This window comes from Platalea leucorodia (assembly GCF_965183815.1).
Source record: "Platalea leucorodia genome assembly, chromosome: 1".
NCBI lineage: Eukaryota > Metazoa > Chordata > Aves > Pelecaniformes > Threskiornithidae > Platalea > Platalea leucorodia.
Window position 1 is genome coordinate 42960505 of NC_138823.1, and position 21712 is coordinate 42982216.

A 21712-nucleotide genomic window follows, 5' to 3' on the forward strand; every position below is an offset into this window, starting at 1 on the left:
GGCAAACGTATCATTAGGGCCATGGAGCCCACTTGGCCTTTGCCAGGGCTGGAAAATCTGAAAGAAGGGTTTGTTGGCATGGTTGTGTGGATGAGGAGCAAAGAGCTGCTTTTCTCAGTGCTGCCAGCAGTACCAAACGTTGTCCCAGGCACCTCCAGCTCTTGGGAAGGAGCCATGGGTGCCCAGGTTTTGCCTACCGGCTCGTTGTCTAGCTCAGCTGCTCACTCCACTGTTCGTTCCCCTTGCTGCCGGCTGCTGCCAAACCAGAAGCCCAGGCTGGACTCTCTGCAGAGGATCAGGAGAGCCCAGACCTCTGGTAGCAGTCTTCTTGGCTAACACTGCTGAAAATACTTAGCACTTGCCCTCTTTTGAGCTGCTAAAAAGTAAGCTATACTTATACAGAGAAATCGTCTGATAAATAGCTTTGACAGTGAATGCGCTCTATGTTGCATGGATCCTGAGGCTTCCTTGGACTCCAGCCCTTGTCCTTTCAGCCCCGGTTATCTGGCTGTATAAAAAACATCCATAAATACATAGGATAATCTCATCACCCTTTACAGGCAGTACGGGATGGCAATTGCCAGCAGCTATCTTAGCATGACAGAGAGACACTAAATGTTTGACTCTGTGCCATACCCCTATAGGCATCCGGTATATCTACAGAAAACTTTTTTCCTAAATTGAGAAACTTTCATGATTAGAGAAATTAGAGCTGTTTTTTTTTTCTCCTCCATGCAGGACATGATAGGTAGAAAAGAATCCTGCACTTCAGGACAGATACCAATGACCGACCTAAGCTGCCTTGCCTATGTACTGGAAGAATGGACTCTTGTGGAGTACCTGAAGAAATACCTTTTTCATGTGGTCATCGCCTCACTGACAATGAGTGCAATATTAGTTTTTTTTATAGTTCCTTTAACAATCCTCTTTTTCATTTACCTTTCTAATATATTGCTTTTAATATATCAGAGGAACAGTGACGTAAAAGCAGATCCCTTGAGTGATGTTTGGGATAGTGCAAGGAAAACTATAGCAAGCTTTTGGGATATATATGCAAGAATATGGCATGGTAAGTATGACATGACTTGTCTGAAGCTTTGAATTACAATAAATAGTAAATACACATAAGTTTTAATTTAATTTTTTTTTATTTCTTCCAAGTGGATGCAAAGAAATCACATTTATTATACTTTGTATGGCGTCTAACCCGAAAGTTTCTGCCTCAAAGACTGATTGCAATATAGAATAAGCAGAATGAAAGGGACAAATTAGTTTATATAGGGTAAATTTCTCTTAAGTGGATAGGCAGGTGCAGTTCTCTGTATATGGTATCAAAGTGAAGCGGAGTGTTAATGTTAGTTCTAGTAAGGTAACTGCAAGGGAGATGTGTGATTTATTTTTTACCTTAGCAGCCATTTAAAACGCACTTTATAAATGATCAAAACACAACGACTAGTTGGAAATGTAATTAGTTGGCAAAAACTACCTTGTATTATGACAATTGAAAATAATTTTAAAAGAGCTGTATGGATGAAGAAATAATTAGATACCACGTTTAAGTTTCTACTGTGGGAGAATTTAAAAGTAACCTCATTTTTCAGTTTTATTACACTCAACCTACAGATACTTTCAACACACCCTGCTACCTAGGAGAATCCTCAGCTGCATGCTAAGCACTTGTTCTTCCCACAGTTATAGTTTAAGGCTATCAGCAAGACTTAACTTTGCTGCTCTAAGGATGAACAATAACAGGTTGTTATCTGTGTTGCTATCCTTCCTCAGAGCTTTTTCCCTTAATCTTTGAACATCCTGCAGTATAAAATGTTCTCCACCTCTTCCTAGGACTCTGCCTGCTCCATCCCCGTCCTTCTCCCTGAACGGCTCATGACAGGTGCTGTAGCAGGGATGGAGATGAAGGCAGACAAGGTGGAATAGAGCTCTTAGTTGACAGAAGCTGTGCCTTTCGCAAGCCTCCTTCTCTGGCTCCACCTAAAACCTAAATCAAATGTAGGAAGAGCCAGGAGAGGGATTTACAGAAGTCCATGTCTGTGAGGAAATTCACTTCCACTGTGAAGTGAATACATTTAAGTCTCATGGAGAGAACTTCTTTTTGGGATTCTTATGGATTCTGGTTTGGACTTAAACATCTCAACCAGAGAAACTTTTTATTATGTAAAATCCCAAACTTTTAATTCTGCCTGACACAGAATGGAGATTCATACTTCCATATTTCAGGAAAGCATCCTGACTCGTTGTTTGCTTCTCATTAGAATCATAGAATCATAACACAGTTTGGGTTGGAACTGACCTTAAAGATCATCTGGGTCCAACCCCCTCTGCCAAGGGCAGAGACACCTTCCACTAGACCGGGTTGCTCAAAGCCCCATCCAACCTGGCCTTGAACACTTCCCGGGATGGGGCATCCACAGCTTCTCTGGGCAACCTGTTCCAGTGCCTCACCACCCTCATTCTGCCGATGAAGTGGTTTCACACCAGTATAGTAATTTATTTTTTATTATTGTACTTTGGACTGGGAAAAGTTCCTAATAGGAAATAAATAATTTAGTCCACTCCCTGTGGAAAATGTCAAGTTCAGGTCTGATCTAGTGATTAAACTGACCAACGAATTAGTCCACCGATAACCTGTGGTGTTTGAGGGGCTTTCTTTTTGCTATTGACCAAAAGTTCCGTCCAGAACTTAATTCTTTTAAAAGCTACTGCAGAGGCTTTCACAACTCTCTAAAAGTCATTTAACAAAGGGCAATAAACAGTTTTCTTTAAATTGCCAGCTGATTTACAGCTATCGTTGTCAGTGTATTACTTTCCATCCCAAACAGGTTATGAGCTTCATGGTGTGGAAAACCTACCAGAAGGACCAGGCATTCTTGTGTATTACCATGGAGCTATTCCTATAGACTACCTTTACTTTTTGTCTAGGCTGTTTCTCTGGAAGAAAAGACTTTGTCTGTCAGTAGCTGATCATTTTGTCTTTCGTTTACCAGGTAAGAACATGTTCTCTTGTATTTAAGCATCCTGGATTCACTCAACCTGTTGGTGGTTTTGGTGAAATTTACATTTATTACCTTTCAAGAGAGCTTTTAAACTAAAAGACTGCTTTTAGACTTTTAAACTAAAAGCTGGTAGATGCAGAAGGGCAAACAGGGTAGAATATCCTGTCTTTTAAGTGAAAGGTCATAAAAACACTGGTAGACCCTCCAAAGCCAACAAATAGACATTATATAATCCTGTTAGGATGAAATGTCATGCCTCAGTAGAGAGTGTAGGATAGGGCTATGTTATTGACGTAATGCTGGCTGTGAGTGCAGATCTGATCTGATCTGATCTGAATTCTCTCAGTGCCAGGAGGCACACAAGGCGCGAACATCGTTCTTCCACTTCGATCGGTCTGCGGCTGCGTGCTCTGGAGCCAAGGGCCACATCGCAGTCTTCTGTTGGTTTTTTCCTCAAGACATGACCGATCCAGTTCCATCTCCTCCTCCTCACTTCATTACTGATTTTCTCCATCTCTGAGTTGATGCTCGTCGTTTCTGCAACTTTTTTTTTTTTTTTTTTTTTTTTTTTCCCCCCGGGAGGAGGTAGTTGGCCTCCTGCCCAACCCCCATGACTTGGAGGGCCAGTGGTTTTTCTGTCAGGGTGGCCTTCCCTTAGGCTGCGTTGGTTCGTGGCACCTTCTTCAATTTTATCCGGTGCACCCTCCAGAGGGGGATCCCCTATCCACCACCCAGGGGACGCGCCTTCTAGCCGTGCAGCCCCAGCCGAAGGCTGTGAGTGCAGAAGAGCCCAGTAAATGGTAGGATATCAATTACGTACTTGCCCTCTACACTGAGTAGCCATTGCAGTGGGGTATGACATCAAATCTATCTTTTGATCAAAGGCTGGAGTAGGGCACAAAACTTGTTTGAAGATTTTACTGTTGAAGAGAACTCCGTAACACTGACCACCACAACACATTCAACACCTTGTAGCCTGAGAAAGAAATAAATTCCATTGTGGAAAGGAGAAGATACAGAAAAGCAAACTTCATTCATTTTTAGAAAAACAAGGTATTTTTAGGAAAACAAGAAGCATCCAGAAGGAGTAGCAGGGAGATTATTTAAAGGCACCTTTACGCTACTTATATTAAAAATTATCATAATGCTAAAGAGTAAAGGAAGCTATTTAAAAGTAGAAGGACATTCTTCAGAAAAGGAAGTTGTGTTCAAACACTGAAAACAAAGAGCATAAACTCAGGCAAGTTTGATGCAAGAACATATTAAGGCATCCCTAGAAAGATGGTGAGGAAGAATTTGCTAAAGGCATACTTAGTAAATACTGTTAAGTACTAAACACATCAGAAGCCTGAAGTCATCAAGAGATGCCTGGCTTTTAAGAGGACCTCTAAAGGAATATAATGCTTAGCAGAATGTTGCAAAGGAGACTTCTTTTTTAAGGGATAAATGAGAGGGTACTGTTTCAAATTGAAGTGTCTGTAGCACAGATTTTTATTACAAATGTATAGTAAACTATTGTCAGGACCAAGCAACACTCTCAGCTATGCAATTTCCAGACTATTGATGTGTACATAACATATTGCTAGAATTATGTTCATGCTAGAGGAACAGAAGGTGGCAAATATGGTGTCAACCTACAAAAAGGCTACCAAAAAGGCATCTGGTAAAAAAAAGACCACAAGTACCGGAGATTAGGCCTCCCCATTTGCTGCATTAGTAGAAAATATGGCTGAAAGTAATAGACTGAGTAAAACTTCTCCCTGACCTTCTCTTGCTCTTGACTTACCTGCTTTTTTGCACAGAAATGTTGCACCTCACAGACTGGTTCTTTAAGAATGCTCATGAGCATATGTTGAACCTCAGTCTGTTGGATTAATTACAGTTATGGGAAGAATCTTCTTGTGAATGAATAACTGGTTAAAAGGTAGGAAATAAAGGGTAGAAATAAACAGCTCATTTTCACAAAGAAGCAGAATTCACCAGGTATACCCATGAAGATCAGGGCTGGCACCTATATTGTTCAAAAGAATCATAATCTAGATTGGTAGTGAGGTGACAAAGCTTTATACTGGCCATTTTTTTTCAAGGCAGTAGAAGCCCACACAGAGAGTACAGTTATCTACCAATACTGAATCACTGGCTGATTAAATGGCAGATGAAATCCAGTATTAGTTATAATGCAGTGCAGAAGGAAAGAAAAACAAGTCTAAACACATAAACATGTAATTAGGCTTTAAATTTTCTAGATTACTTCAGGAATATGTAGCTTAAGTCTCAGCAATCGCCCAAAGGCAAACAGAATTTTAGGCTTATCATGAAAAAAAAAAAGAAACAGAAAATACTATCATGTACTCAAAATGTGTATGGTGCCCACATCTTGAGTACCGCATGGAATTCTGGTCTCCCCATCTCAGAAAAGCTGCAAAGTAATAAAGACACAAAAAAAGGACAAGGATGATCAGAGGACAGAAGTCTTGCATGACTGAGGGATATAAAATTCTGCATGACCTGGAAAAGGTGAATAAGAAGTGATAATATGTTCATCATAATTCTTATCAGGCAAAAGTTTTAAAGCCAAGCAAAGTAGCTGTTCACTTAATAAGGATATGGCATTCATGGCTGCAGGATAAAACAGGAATACATGAGAGTTCACAAAGGGATCAAACAAAGTCAACATCTGTCTTTGACAGAAACATCTATCAAACATGATGTCTTGAATAAGATTAACTACAGTTCAATTACAAGATGCGGCACTGTGTTTTCCAATGTCTTCCAAAGTTTCTGATGCGGACCTTTGTCAGAGCTACAGTGCTAGACACTAGTTCTGGCAGTCCACTGTTGTTGTTTACATTTATTAATATAAACAATTTCTTTTCAAACCGTGCTGTTGGGACAGTGAATTTGAAGACTGGGGAAACTCATTTGCTGAAGCTCTCTATGGGAGTTTCAAACTGATAGATTTAAAATGTGAAGATAATGTAAGAAAGCGTAGAGTGCTTCTATGGTTCTCAGTCTGTCTTTTGGAGAAATCCCAGTTACGGAAACAAAGGAAGGAGATTCATTGAACTGTTCATTCAGTGCTGAAACTGCCCTGCTAACTTCTGCCATTCACGCATCTTAAGGGTCACACAGCAGTCCAATTTGATCCACGTAGTTTGCACTTTAACCACAAAATACTCAATTTAATAACTCAAAACCTCAAAATTTAAAATGTTAAACATCACATTTTAAAAGAATACTAAAAATAGTTGCCAGTCAGGTATTTATTTTTGTAGCAATCTTTATTGCACTGAAAATTCTTTTTTTTTTTTTCCTATATTAAAATATTTAAAAAGGAGGAGAGAGGAATAGATATTTATTTTCAGTTTTCTAGCTATGATGCACAAGTTTCGGTTGCATGGCTGGTGTTTTGATAATTATAGAAAATAGCATGTGGAGGCATTAGTTTATTGAGATGCTCCTGATAAGCTGGTTCATCTTTTGGGCATAAACACTGTCACGTGTTTGTCATTTTGCCAATATTTACTCTTTATGGGTTTTCCTTCCTTCCTACAAATTTGCCTTAGTCTAAATATATAGCTATTAGATTTTCATTTAGCTGTAATCTTGTTCCTACATGCAAGCAGTATTTGTGATATATTGTCATAATAATATGTATTCGCTACTTATTTATTGCAGGACTCAAATTGTTATTGGAAGTGACGGGTGTTATGCCAGGTAGAAGGGAGGAGTGTCTCATTGCACTGAAGAATGGACACTTGGTGTCCATCTCGCCAGGTGGAGTTAGAGAAGCACTATTCAGTGACGAAAGTTATCAACTCATGTGGGGAAATCGAAAAGGCTTTGCTCAGGTTGCTCTAGATGCAAAAGTGGTGAGTATTATATGTTACCAATCCCAGTTTATGCTTATTGCATACCTGCTTCATTATAAAATGCAGCTTAGGAGTGTTTGTTGGAAAATCTTCCAAACAGAAGAAAAGGTTCGGGAGTAAAGATTTCTTTTCCTTTTCCCATCACTTTCCTCAAGCACATTAATCCGTAGGGAGCAAGGGTTTTATGGAACTGTATAGCTTTTTCTTGACCGTTGCAAGGCATCCATCTCTACAGTTCCATGTCTACAGTTCCATCATGCAGGCATCCAATTTCTTGTCTTGACTGTATCTCAGGAATCTTCACTGTGGTCCTTCTCCATATTGCCGTAAGGTTTCATTCTTTTTTCTCATCCTACTAGACTTATATCTTTATCTTACTTCTACATACCCAGTCATTTTCATATGGCTCTTTAATGTATTATCTTTATCTTTCTTTCTTCTCATATATTCTGGGAGGATCCAGGATTTTGTTCTCAAGGTGTGTCTACATCAGTGGCTGAGTTTGAATCATGTATGCGCTTTTGAAGCAGTTTTTCCATCTCCCTCACTTACCATGCTTTCATTCACATCATGGAACGTGTTGGAATACCTGAGCTGCATTCCTTTTGGCTGAAACTAAACCAGAAGTGGGACCTAATACTCTCCAGTTGCAAATGGGCATTCAGTCAACGGTACCAGACAAGAACTAGTTCTACATAAAAACAGAGCACTGAAATGCATTCAGTGTTGCTGTCAGATCCTCAGCATCCTCTAGAGATGTGCTTATATTGGTTTGCACTCCACTAATGTACACATGGCCACAGTTTCAGTTATATTTTCCATATGGAGGATGATCTACAAATACTAACTCCTACCACTGGCTCTGACTTCTTCCATATAATTCCACATGTGAGACTGTTTCTCTGATATAGTCTCTGGGTAATAATTTTATTTGGGATGGCATAGAGCTGAAAGAGCACCAACCCTGTCTTTTTCCTAACTGCCACTTATCATCATCATCACCACTAGAGATGAGTTTTCTGTCTTAATTTAGACTTAGCAGACCTAGCGCTCTTCATGTCTGCCAATACTGGTACACATCCAGGCTTCATCTGTTCTGCCATGAGCTTTCTGCTGCTTTCTCATGAATTGCACAACCGTCATTCTTCTTTACATTCTCATGAATATCTCATCAATTGCAGTGCTCTTCTTTGGCTTTCCACATAAACACAATCCTTTTCTGTCTGTATAGGAGAATCTGGACAGGGACCTGAGGTCTTCCCATGAAACTTGAATTTTTTACCACCTCTTTCAGGTTTTTTGTGCAGTTAAATCTCTTTCTCACCCCATCCAGTTTGTTGCTTCTCAAACTTTGCTTTGGTCTCTTGTGCTAAAGCTCCTACTACAAAGTACCTAAGGTTGCAAAATGCATGCTTCAGCTTAGTATTTCTTCATAACATTATGTATCTCTGAAATCTGGTGGGGAGATAACTAAACTAGAATAAATTTAGGGGGATTTGATTACTGAGTGGATAAAGTAATTTTAGGCTGGGAGTCCTATTTCTGCCTCTGTCTTGTTATGCGGCCTTTTAAAAGTTGTGTTTTATGTGCTTCGGTTCCCTCTCCCACCCTTTTTCTCAAAAAGCATGGGCTGGTAAATATTAGTCAAAATACTTAATATATTGTGTGAGCCTGTAAACCACCACTACTAGGAAAATATCAGAATGCGAATAGGATAAACCCAGTCAAATTTATATGGGCATTTTGAATTCACTTGTCATCTTTCTTCTTCTTTATTAATTTAATAATATACTCTAACAGTCAGAAGGAGATGTCACTTTAACAACTTGAGTGATTTCTAATAATTTTGTTTTCATATCTGTCTTTCAAGCTACCTCAAACATTTGAACAATCTTGTGCCACATATTTTCACTTTACTTGGAACCTTATACTGTAATTCTACAATGTAATACATACATTTTTTAAAATAAAAATTGAATTAAAAAATATGAGTCCCTTAATATAGATTGCCACCCTTATGAAAACACATCACAAAAATCCTTGCTAATAATCCTCATAATCCTTCCAATCTTCCATAACTTAGAAGCATGTGGAAATAGCTAAATAGTAGTACCTAAAATTGCTGGCACCTTCTATTAACAGGGTTTGGTTTGGGGTTGTTTTTGTTTAACGAATTGGGTATTCGCTGAGGATAAGGTTCTTGCAGTGTGAAAGGTTCTCGTGGTTATTTGTATAACGTTTGGTAAAACAGGCACTATCTAGGATTATCTGTTACCCAGAGGGCACAGAGAATATTTTCTCCTTTGACACCTACTAGCCTGAGCTTACCTTTACTGTGACTGCGGCTGGCTCTCATATTACTTATGATTGCACTCATTCAGGGTTGTTTTTTTTATGATCAGGAACTCTGACTGGATCTCAGTATAGTGGGCATCACTGTAACTAGCTTGCAGGCTCCACTGAATTTTGGGCATCTTTGATATTTCTCTGGAAATCTGTGATCAGACACACCTTAAATAACTAAACACTTAAAAAAAAAAAAAAAGTGCTCTGCATTTAACAGTACAGGAGGCAATATTAACCTTATATACCATTTCTTATATAAAGTTAGACCCGTAGCAGTAACTGGATTCCATCTTTTGACAAATTTGGAGTTTGATTGCTCCTGTTTGTTCTTGCTGCATCCTTTTCAATACTGGCCAAAACAGTCCTGTAGGTTGACTGAAGACTGAGAATATACTTGTCTAAACTAACAGAACTTGCTCTGTAATGTAGCAATTCATATATGTTTTATTAATACTTATTCGGATCCTGGATGAAGGCAAAAGAGGACTAGGAGTTCCTTGGTTTGAATTTATTCCACATACAGTGTAGCCATCAACCAAAGAACCACACACACTTTACAGTATTCATAATGACTACATGGTAGTTTGTAATCTGCCACAGGTGACTTGAATGGGGATTTCAAGACAAAAATAACTTTATATATGAATGGACACTCCCATTCTTATCATAGGGTTATGGAAATTCAACAGTTCTTCCATTGAAAAAGTTGAAGAAAAGCAAACAAGGAACGTAGTTTCAGCCTCAGTCCTTGCCTGCAGGTTTCCACATTCAGTTTCCACTTCGTCTTGTATAATTACTCTGCTTACTTGGGGTCAGAGAAGGAGAGCGTTACTGTTTAATGTAATGTTCTGACTCAATGAACTTCTGAGACATATATTTGTCTCAGGTGAATTTATGTAGGTCAGGGGCTTGAGCTTCAGAAATACCCTCTGCCTGTGGCGGGAGTTTGACAGGCTAATAGGGAGGAGTCATCGTTTCTCAGGATCCCTGCATTTTATCTGTGCCAAGAAATTGGTTCAAACCTAATTAGGTAACAGATAAACAGGGACTATGGTTTATAAAGTTCTTAAAAAAAAAATAGAATAACTCGATGCACCAGTACACGCTGGGGGCTGACCAGTATGTGGACTAGTCCAGAGGTCCCTTCCAACCTCAACTGTCCTGTGATTCTGTGATTTTCAAGCTGGCTGGGTGTGATCCAGCTCAGTTCCAGCACAGCAAATCTAAATCTGTGGGTTGCTTCAGATCTGATCATGCTGCTTTACAGATGCAAGCTTTTATGTATACCTGTTTTTATCAGCTTAAGGACCAAACGCTGCTACCCACTCTGTACTTCATTGGCTGATTATTGTATGCGAGTAACTTTCGTAGTTGCCAGATTTCTTTATAGCCTAAGATATTTCTCTTGCACTATTCCTAAAATCTAAAGTGTTTTGTCTGTATGATAGGTGGATTTCAAACATTTTAAATGTTAGACACAGTATTCAATCAATAGCTGAAGCGAAGTGTGATATTTTTAGTGTCCAGTAGTTGTATGCTTTTAAAAGCTGTTACTGATTATTTTTAAGAGTTTATTTCTAATAATTTCCCATAATTTCTCATTCTGAAGGGTTTACTCTTACAACTTCATGTATGTTTGATATTTTTGTTATCTGTGAGGGTTTTTTTCCTTTAAATGATTTCCATTGCTTCGAGTTCTTTGTTAGGCTCTAGTTAGGTCTTTTTCTTGCTTGTTTTTTTCTTGTCCTGTGGTTTCCATTCCATGGTAGTGATTCTTAACAGCAGAAAGGTGTTCTTTCATTACCTTCTGGAAAAGTAATTCATGCTCAAAATACAGTTCAAAAAAAAATGAAAAGGGACAATAGAGGGGAAAGAAGTCATTGTATGTATGGATTCAATCACTGTTAGTTTGTCCACAAACTATGAAATCTTACCTCAGGCTGTAAGAGATGACTGTTTTAAGTTCAGGTACCTCAAGTGTCTTTTTAGTCACAGTAATGAAGTGAACTTGTTCTGTAACTGCCCTCCAGAAGGTGTGTAGTCCAGGTCAACGGCGACATACAATTGCCTTATTTGTCCAAAGGATCTGCAGAAGTTTTTTCCAGTGGCTTATTATCCAAACATTACTGCTTCAGTGACACATTACTTTGAGAAGCAGATGAGATGAGTCAAACGTGAATGTCTACTTGCTTTCTGCAAGACTTCATGAACTGAATACTTTCCTATTCACCACACATGATTGTGCTGGTTTTGGCTGCGATAGAGTTAATTTTCTTCCTAGTAGCTGGTATAGTGCTGTGGTTTGGATTTAGGATGAGAATAACCTTGATAACACACTGATGTTTTAGTTGTTGCTAAGCAGTGCTTACACTGGTCAAGGACTTTTCAGCTTCCCGTGCCCTGCCAACGAGAAGCTGGGAGGGCGCACAGCCAGGCAGCTGACCCAGACTGGCCAAAGGGCTATGCCATACCATATGGTGTCATGCTCAGTATAGAAACTGGGGGGAATTGGCCAGGGGGCAGCTCGGGAACTGGCTGGGCATTGGTCGGAGGGTGGTGAGCAATTGCATTGTGCATCACTTATTTTGTATATTCTTTTATCATCATCATTATTATTATTTTCCCTTCCTTTTCTGTCCTATTAAGCTGTCTTTATCTCAACCCATGAATTTTACTTTTTTTTTTCTGATTCTCTCCCCCATCCCACTGTGAGGGGGAGTGATCAAGCAGCTGTGTGGGGTTTAGCTGCCTGCTGGGTTAAACCACAACAGTCCTTTTGGCGCCCAATGTGGGGCTCGAAGGGTTGAGATAACGAAAGATCTGACCAGAGCGTGTTAAGGCTGATTTTTTACAAGCATTCATTATGTTGGTTCAATAGTCGCTGGTCACAAAGTTGATTCATTTGCTCTCAAAGTTGTTGTGCTTGTTCTCAGAGTTGTATTATGTAACACCTTACCTGCAGTATGTTCCCTGTTGTGCTGTTTATCACCGCTGGGAGCTGGATCAAGGTTATCATTTTGCTGCACTGTGTAACACTGGCTTATGATATGATGAAATTACCGGTTGTGAGACTAATCTGGTATTTATACTCTGCATTGCCATCATCTCTGGGCCTCAGGAGCCACCTCTCGGAAACTATTAATAATTACACTGTTTACCTTTTCTCCTCAGAGAACCAATCTATGGGGGAGACAGGGGTGGAGACTTTCCCCTACTCCTTCACCTTCCCTTTCTCCTTCAGGCTAGTTACAACAGCTCTTGAGAATTTTGAATATCCTTGGGATGTTCAAACCAGCATGTTCCTATTGCTATGTCTCCTGAATGAGGTTCAGGTCTTGTTTAGGGTTAAACAACTATTTAAGAATAGCATCCAGAGGTCCACCCCCATGACAGGCACTGTGGCTACTCCAACCCCGGCGACAGGCACTGCGACTGAACCAGAGAACCAACCCTTGCCAATATCAGTCAGCCCTCTATACAAGAAGAAATACACAGAAAATCAGCTCGTTTAGTAAGGGATGAAGATGAACCAGGGCCACCATGAGAACAGGAGGAGGAAGAGGCAGAACCCATAAATGAGATGGTAAACACCTGATCCCTGAGTGAGCTGCGAGATATGCAAAAAGATTTCAGCCATCGTCCAGGCGAGCACATCGTCACCTGGTTGCTCTGATGCTGGGATAACAGGGCCAGTAGCCTGGAATTAGAGGGTAGGGAAACGAAGCAGCTGGGATCCCTTTGTAGGGAAGGGGGCATTGACAAAGCAATTGGAAAAGGGGCACAAGCCCTCAGCCTTTGGAGGTGACTCCTGTCAGGTGTGAGGGAAGGGTATCCCTTCAAGGAAGATGTTATAGGTCACCAGGCAAGTGGACCACCATGGAGAGTGGTATCCAGTACCTGAGGGAATTAGCTGTGCTGGAGGTGATTTATGATGACCTAGACAATGAGCAGTTATCCAAAGATCCAGATGAAGTCAGGTGCACACAACCCATGTTGTGGAAGTTTGTATGGAGCGCACCATCATCGCATGCAAACTCCCTGGCAGTAATGACTTGGAAAGACAGAGGGACAAATGGTGGATGAATTGGCTGGCCAACTCCGACAATACGAAGAAAGTATCTCTTCCTCCCTATGGGCCTGCATCTTAACTGTGGAAAAACTGTCCAAAAAACTGTCCTGGGAGATCCAGCAACTCAAAGAGGATATGGCCTACTCCTCACCTGTACAGACCAGTACCTCAGCCATTAGGAGTAAGCGTCACTCTGCTCAACAGAGAGGATATAGTGGATACACACCATGGGGCGCCCTGTTGTTTTACCTGCGTGACCATGGAGAGGACATGAGGAAGTGGGATGGAAAATGTACCTCGACCCTAGAGGCAGGGGTATGTGAGTTGCAAGGAAAAACAATGACACAAGGCGGCTCTTCCAGGAAAATTGCTGCTCCAGTTTCCAGTGGGCAGTTCCCCAGACAGAGTAGAAGGGCTGATCTTACTTCTAATCTTAATAAAGGGTCTTCTGATTCGCATTTACAAGGAGCAACGAATACTATGACCAGTACTAGCCCTGCCTCCAGCCAGGTGGAGGAAAGGGACAACTGGGTTTACTGGGCTGTGTGGATTCGATGGCCTGGCACATCAGACCCACAGGAGTATAAGGCTTTAGTAGGCACCAGTGCACAGTGTACCTTAAGTGCCATCAAGCTATAAAGGGGCAGAACCCATCTGTATTTCTGGAGTGACAGGGGAATCGCAACAGCTGACTGTACTGGAGGCCAAACTGAGCCTAACTGGGAATGACTGGCAAAAGCACCCCATTGTGGGTGGCCCAGAGGCCTATGCTTGGCATAGACTGCCTCAGGAGAGGGTATTTCAAGGACGCAAAAGGGTACCGGTGGGCTTTTTGTATAGCTGCCTTGGAGACGGAGGAAATTAAACAGCTGTCCACCTTGCTCGGTCTTTTGGAGGACCCTTCTGTTGTGGGGTTGCTGAGGGTCAAAAAAGAACAGGTGCCAGTTGCCACCACAACGGTGCACCAGCAGCAATACCGCACCAACTGAGACTCCCTGATTCCCACCCATAAGCTGATTCATCGACTGGAGAGCCGAGGAGTGATCAGCAAGACTCGCTCACCCTTTAACAGTCCCATATGGCCAGTGTGAAAGTCTAATGGAGAGTGGAGACCAACAGTAGACTATTGCAGCCTGAATGAAGTCACGCCACCGCTGAGTGCTGCTGTGCCGGACATGCTAGAACTTCAATACAAATGGAGTCAAAGGCAGCCAAGTGGTATGCCACAACTGATATTGCTAATGCGTTTTTCTCAATCCCTTCGGCAGCAGAGTGCAGGCCACAGTTTGCTTTCACTTGGAGGGGTGTCCAGTACACCTGGAACCGACTGCCCCAGGGGTGGGGGCACCATTTGCCATGGACTGATCCAGACTGCACTGGGACAGAGTGGGGCTCCGGAACACCTGCAATATGTTGATGACATCATCGTGTGATGAAAAAGCAGAAGAGGTTTTTGAGAAAGAAGAAAATAGTCCAAATCCTTCTGAAAGCTGGTTTTGCCATAAAACAAAGTAAGGTCAAGGGGCCTGCACAGGAGATCCAGTTTTTAGGAATAAAATGGCAAGATGGATGTCATCAGATCCCAATGGATGTGATCAACAAAATAAGAGCCATGTCCCCACCAACTCACAAAAAGGAAACACAAACTTAGGCGTTGTGGGTTTTTGGAGAATGCATATTCCAAACTACAGTCTGATTGTAAGCCCTCGCTATCAAGTGACCCAGAAGAAGAACAATTTCAAATGGGGCCCTGAGCAACGACGAGCCTTTGGACAAACTAAACGGGAGATGGTTCATGCAGTCGCCCTTGGGCCAGTCTGGGCAGGACAAGATGTAAAAAATGTGCTCTACACCGCAGTCTGGGAGAACGGCCCTACCTGGAGCCTCTGGCAGAAAGCACCAGGGGAGACTCGAGGTCGACCCCTAGGGTTTTGGAGTCGGGGATACAGAGGATCCGAGGCCCGCTTTACTCCAACTGAAAAAGAGATATTGGCAGCATGTGAAGGGATTCGAGCTGCTTTGTAAGTGGTTGGTACTGAAGCACGGCTCCTCCTGGCACCCCGACTGGCAGTGCTGGGCTGGATGTTCAAAGGGAGGGTCCCCTCTACACATCATGCAACTGATGCTACGTGGAGCTAGTGGCTCGCACCAATCACACAATGGGCTTGAATAGGAGACCCCAGTCACTCAGGAATCTTGGAAGTGATCATGGACTGGCCAGAAGGCAAAGATTTTGGAATATTGATAGAGGAGGAGGTGATGCATGCTGAAGAGGCCCCACTGTATAATAAACCACCAGAAAATGAGAAGCAATGTGCCCTGTTCACTGATGGGTCCTGTCGCCTTGAGGGAAAGCATCAGAGGTGGAACACTGCTGTATGGAGTCCTATATGACAAGTCACAGAAACTGCTGAAGGAGAAAGTGAATGGAGTCAGTTTGTGGAGGTGAAAGCCATCCAGCTGGCTTTGGATATTGCTGAACGAGAAAAGTGGCCAGTACTTTATCTCTGTACTAATTCACGGATGGTGGCAAACGCCCCATGGGGGTGGTTGCAGTAATGGAAGCAGAGCAACTGGCAGCGCAGAGGCAAACCCATCTGGGCTGCCGCATTGTGGCAAGATACTGCTGCCTGGGTAGAGAACCTGGTTGTAGAAGTACATCATGTAGATGCTCACGTACCCAAGAGTCGGGCCATGAAGAACATCAAAACAACCAGCAGGTGGATCGGGCTGCTAAGATTGAAGTGGCTCAGGTGGATCTGGACTGGCAACATAAGGGTGAATTATTTCTAGCTCAGTGGGCCCATGACACCTCAGGCCATCAAGGAAGAGATGCGACATATAGATGGGCTCGTGATCGAGGGGTGGACTTGACCATGGACACTATTGCACAGGTTATCCATGAATGTGAAACGTGCACTGCAATCAAGCAAGCCAAGCGGTTAAGTTGGCTGGGAGTGTTGATCTGCTGGAGGGTAGGAAGGCTACAGAGGGACCTGGACAGGCTGGATCAATGGGCCGAGGCCAACTGTATGGGGTTCAACAAGGCTCAGTGCCGGGTCCTGCACTTCAGTCACAACAACCCCACGCAGCGCTACAGGCTGGGGGAGGAGTGGCTGGAGAGGTGCCTGGCAGAAAAGAACCTGGGGGTGTTCGTTGACAGCCGCCTGAACATGAGCCAGCACTGTGCTCAGGTGGCCAAGAAGGCCAATGGCATCCTGGCTTGCATCAGAAGTAGTGTGGCCAGCAGGACTAGGGGAGTGATCGTCCCCCTGTACTTGGCATTGGTGAGGCCACACCTCAAGTACTGTGTTCAGCTTTGGGCCCCTTACTACAAGAAGGACATCGAGGTGCTGGAGTGTGTCCAAAGAAGGGCAACAAAGCTGGTAAAGGGTCTGGAGAGCAAGTCTTATGAGGAGCGGCTGAGGGAGCTGGGGTTGTTTAGCCTGGAGAAGAGGAGGCTGAGGGGAGACGTTATTGCTCTCTACAACTACCTGAAAGGAGGTTGTAGTGAGGTGGGGGTCGGTCTCTTTTCCCAAGTAACAAGCAACAGGACAAGATGAAACGGCCTCAAGCTATGCCAGGGAAGGGTTAGGTTGGATATTAGGAAAAATTTCTTCACTGAAAGGGTAGTCAGGCATTGGACCAGGCTGCCCAGGGAAGTGGTTGAATCCCCATCCCTGGAGGTATTTAAAAGATGGGTGGATGTGGTGCTTAGGGACATGGTTTAGTTGTGGACTTGGCAGTGCTAGGTTAATGGTTGGACTTGATTATCTTAAAAGTCTTTTCCATCCTAAATGATTCTATGATTCTATATAAATATAGGGAGGCCTGGCAGATTGATTGCATCACACTCCCACAAATCTGCCAAGGCAAGCACCGTGTGCTCACCATGGTGGAAGCAACCACCAGATGGCTGGGAACATATCCCGTGCCCCATGCCACCAACCAGAACTCTATCCTGGGCCTTGAAAAGCAAGTCCTATGGCTACATGGCACCCCAGAAAGAACTGAATCAGACAACAGGACTCATTTCCAAAACAACCTCATAGTCACCTGGGCCAAAGAGCATGGCATTGAATGGGTGTATCACATCCCCTATCATGCACCAGCCTCTGGGAAAACTGAATGATACAATGGACTGTTAAAGACTACACTGAGAGCAATGGGTGCTGGGACGTTCAAACATTGGGACACACATTTAGCAGAAGCCAGCTGGTTAGTTAACACTAGTGGACCTGCCAATCGAGCTGGCCCTGCCCAATCAAAACTTCTGTGTACTGTAGAAGGGGATAAAGTCCCTGTAGTACACATAAAAAATATGCTGGGGAAGACAGTCTGGGTTATTCCCGCCTCAGGCAAAGGCAAACCTGTCCATGGGATTGCTTTTGCTCAAGCACCTGGGTGCACTTGATGGGTGGTAAGGCAGAATGAGGAAGTCCGATGTGTACCTCAAGGGGATTAGATTTTGAGTGCAAATAGCCAATGAACTGAATTATATGATGCTAATTGCTATATAATGCTGTATATCATCACTTCTATGGTGGCTATATGCCATATCAATGGTATTACAGTAAGAATCACCCAGATTAATGAAGAATGAACTTTGATGAACCCGAGCAAAGTGCAGCGATAATGGAACCAGAACTGGCTTCAGCATGCAACAATCCAACACTGCACACCATCTCTCCCACCCTGAAGGACTGTTGTGACAGATGGAGCCCAAAGTCATGGACTGAATGAACTCAACAAACATTTTATAGGGATGGCCCATAGACTAAGGGAATGATATCTGTGTGTACATATAAAAAGACAAGAAAAGTGGTGGTGATTAATTGGAATGTATTGGAAAGTGTGGGACTTGTGCATGATGTAGATGGTATAGAATAAGGGGTGGATACGTAACCGCAGAGCCTGTAAGGTTTAGACAGAGAAACTGCAAAACTTCATTTTATGTTTCAGTCAGTGATAATGCAATAAATATATAACATACAAGATATTTTTTTTAGAATTTCATTTAACTTTTATAATGTACATTCAAAACAAAAGGTATAAACCTCTAATACAATGTCAGTCATTTTCCTTACAGATGGTGACTTTAAAACAGCAATGTTTGTGGGAGCTGAGAAATAGAATTTGATTTCTATTCTGGAGTTTATTTTTTATAACAAGATTCCTTGTTTGCTACCTGACTGACTGATAATTATCCTCTGTATTCAAGTGATTTTTTTAGCTGCATTGACAGGCACTAAAACATAACTTCAAACTTGGTATAACATTTCCATCTTTTTGTTGTTTTTGTGATTCCTTAGCCCATCATTCCTATGTATACTCAAAATGTCCGGGAAGGATATAGGATGTTTAAAGAAAGAAGTAAGAACTTTAAAATATATATATTTTAAGTATTTGGAATGTTTTCTCCACTTTTCTCTCAGATTTCTCTCACTTTTCTCTTAGATTTTGCTTTTCAGACTTCTGCTTACTTTGGATTCTCTAACACGCTTGCTGCGGGTCAGAGGTATCTCAGATATGGAAATAGCTCGTGTATAACTGGTTTGTGCTGTGTGATTTGGTTCTTTAATGCAGTCTTATTTCAGTGATCTGTTAAGTCTATCGAGCTTTGTTTTGGTGGACAGTTACCTAAATCCTGTAATTTCTTCCTGACTCTCAGAAAAAGCATGCATTTTTAAGAAGTCTTCCATATTAATCAGATTTCAACATTGGACTGTGTTTTCTGTGACTATAATCTCACTTTTTCCTCTCTTAAACTGTTTCAGGATTTTTTAGACAGTTGTATGAAAGTACTCGATTGCCACTTACTCCTCCATACGGAGGACTTCCAGTTAAATTTCGCACATACATTGGGGAGCCAATCCCTTACGATCCGAACATAACTACAGAGGAATTAGTTGAAAAGGTAAGTTAGATCTCCTTGCAATATTGAACTACATACTTTGCCCTCTATTATGTATGCAATTGAAACTAGTTTTTTGTGTGCTTGAATAAATACAAATACACTTTTACTAGCTTGCTAAAGCAATGGGCAGTTGAGCTCCAGGATTATTTAATGTATGGATACCTACATGTAAGTATCGACATAGTAATAGTTGATTGGGATGCCCTCATCCTTTCAGAATGTGTGAGCTCTGTCGTCTTGGGATGCTAACTTTGTTTCTCCTATGCCTTTGATAACTTTGATAACTGAAATGATGTAAACTATGTTTTAAGTTCAGTTTTCAATAACTAGGAAAATAAATTTCATATATATAACGAATGCCTTTGAGAATCTTCTCTAAGTACCATAGGGCTCTAGCAATAAAGTTCCACAAGGTCTTCAGTCTCATTGTCAAAAGGAAAATATTAAGAAAATAATTTGCATCCAAAATATAAAAATATTTTGAGTACCTACAGCTTGGTGCAATCATTGGTGCCCAGGAGCATAAAAATGTTTATAGATCCAGAGTTCAGGCATTTTTCAAAGGACTGATCTATACAGAAAACACAGTTTTTTAAATTTTTCATAGAAGATGAAAGGAGGGCTTTATGCAAAAAAAATCTGCTATGGCCTAGGAATACACAGATCAAACACTTGTTAGGAATCGCTGATGTGAAAAACACCTTGCTGCCCCCAAAAAGATGCGAGAAGGCTAGCTTTTCCTTCTTTTTTTTTTTTTTCTTTTTTTCTTTTTTTTCCTTTTTTTTTTTTTTCTGGATCTATTGCAGATTGTTCTGGGATTCATAGCAGTGAAACCAGAAAGACAGGTTTGGTCTGTTACAAGGGAACTGCCCCAGCAAGCTGCGGAGTTTGGTCTTGGCAGGTTTAGGAGGCTGGAAGCAATATTAGTGCTAAGACTGCCCTTATGGTTATCCATATTCTTGGATTTTGGGGGAACAGTATTTCAAAACTGAAATTGGAATTTCCTATGACATTGATTTGCTTTATTAAGTCAAGCCTTTGACCACTCACTTCAGGGGGAGTACGGTTAGGTCTTCTGTGGCTCATCTTAGTTAAAAAAAAAAACAAATGGGGTTTGAGATGAGCAGTGGCCTGGCTGACCTCTATCTGATCGTGCCCTGGAAAGGAGTCAGGACATGAATCTGTGAGGAAAGGCACCATCACTCTGGGGTAGATCACCGGAGCATGCAGCTACCCTTATTTCAAGTTTAAATACATGAGGAGAAACTAAGGGAGATTATTTCTTATCCCTAGTAGAAATACAGAATATTTTATGCATTCTCTTCACAAACTTGCATTTGAATCTCATGCAGAATAAAAATGAACAGAATTTAGATATGAATTATCTTATTATGTGTATGCTGAATATGATACAATTACAGAAGAGTTCATGTTGGGAAGGACAGGCGGAGGTCCCTACTCCGAATTCCTGGTCCCAGCAAGGTCAGCTATGACATCAGACGAGGTTAGTCAGGCTTTATCCAGTGCTCTTGATGAAAACCTTCGGGATGGAGATTACACAAACTTAATATTTGCACGTGTTAAAAGCTACTTTGACTTGGTAACGACAAAGTTTGATAAATCCCAATAATTTGAGCCTATCCAAACTGCAATCAATGTTTTTATTCCTTTCCTTTCCAAGCAAAGTGTCGTTAGGACAACTAGCTAATATAAAAGACAACTTTTTTCTTACAGTAGGTCTTATGTGTGAATTCCCCAATACCTCTTGAACTTCTGAGAAGATGTCAGTGATTATACTGTTCTTCCTTGCATAAACAAGTCTGTAAAGGCAACTTTCTGTTCTCTTTTCAGACAAAGACTGCCGTCCAGGCTCTCATAAGCAAGCACCAAACAATCCCAGGCAGCATATGGAAGGCTTTACTGGAGCGATTTGATAAACGCCATAAAAGTGATTAGAAAAGCATTTATTTCATTGTTTTTACAGCATACAGTAAAAAACAGTGTTTTACAGCAATGATGACTAATCATTTGTGATCAACCAGTTTAATTTACAAGTTTCTACAGATTTGACAGAAGAAAACAATTAACCTCTTGAAGGTTCCCCTGTGTCTTTGAGGATATTCTGAAGTCAGAAAGACTGAAGAAGAAAACTTATGTATAATACCAACACTACAGCTGAATTCCCCCTAAGGAAGTCGTGTAGCCAGGATTTGCCTGGTTCCTAAAACAAGTATGTACATACATCTGAGAGCCTCAGAAGTTTTGTCTAGATCCGTGGTCTTATGTTTGAAGCGGTTCACAGTCCAGTGTCAGAGCAGAACCTCAGAGTCGGTGTTGTCCCAATAGAGCCCACCCTTCAGTGGGCACCTTCCCTGTTGGACCCCACGCAAGATGGTGTCAGAAGAGAAACTGTCCCGCTTTAGCTAATGATCTGCTGCTTAGACCATTTTTCTAGAGAGACCATACAAAGAGAAATAATCCCGTTAAACCAGATATT

At 41.7% G+C, this 21712-nt stretch overlaps 1 protein-coding gene across 1 annotated transcript; it reads left to right on the plus strand.

Annotated features, from left to right (window-relative positions):
• Positions 1-732: 732 nt before the first annotated feature.
• LOC309587292 (DGAT1/2-independent enzyme synthesizing storage lipids-like) lies at positions 733-21171 on the plus strand (the record flags this gene model as incomplete). Its single annotated transcript, XM_082305374.1, has 6 exons — positions 733-1069; positions 2838-3002; positions 6690-6883; positions 18611-18671; positions 19076-19215; positions 21067-21171. 6 exons carry the CDS (start codon positions 733-735, stop codon positions 21169-21171), a joined length of 1002 nt encoding a protein of 333 aa, XP_082161500.1.
• Positions 21172-21712: the final 541 nt, after the last annotated feature.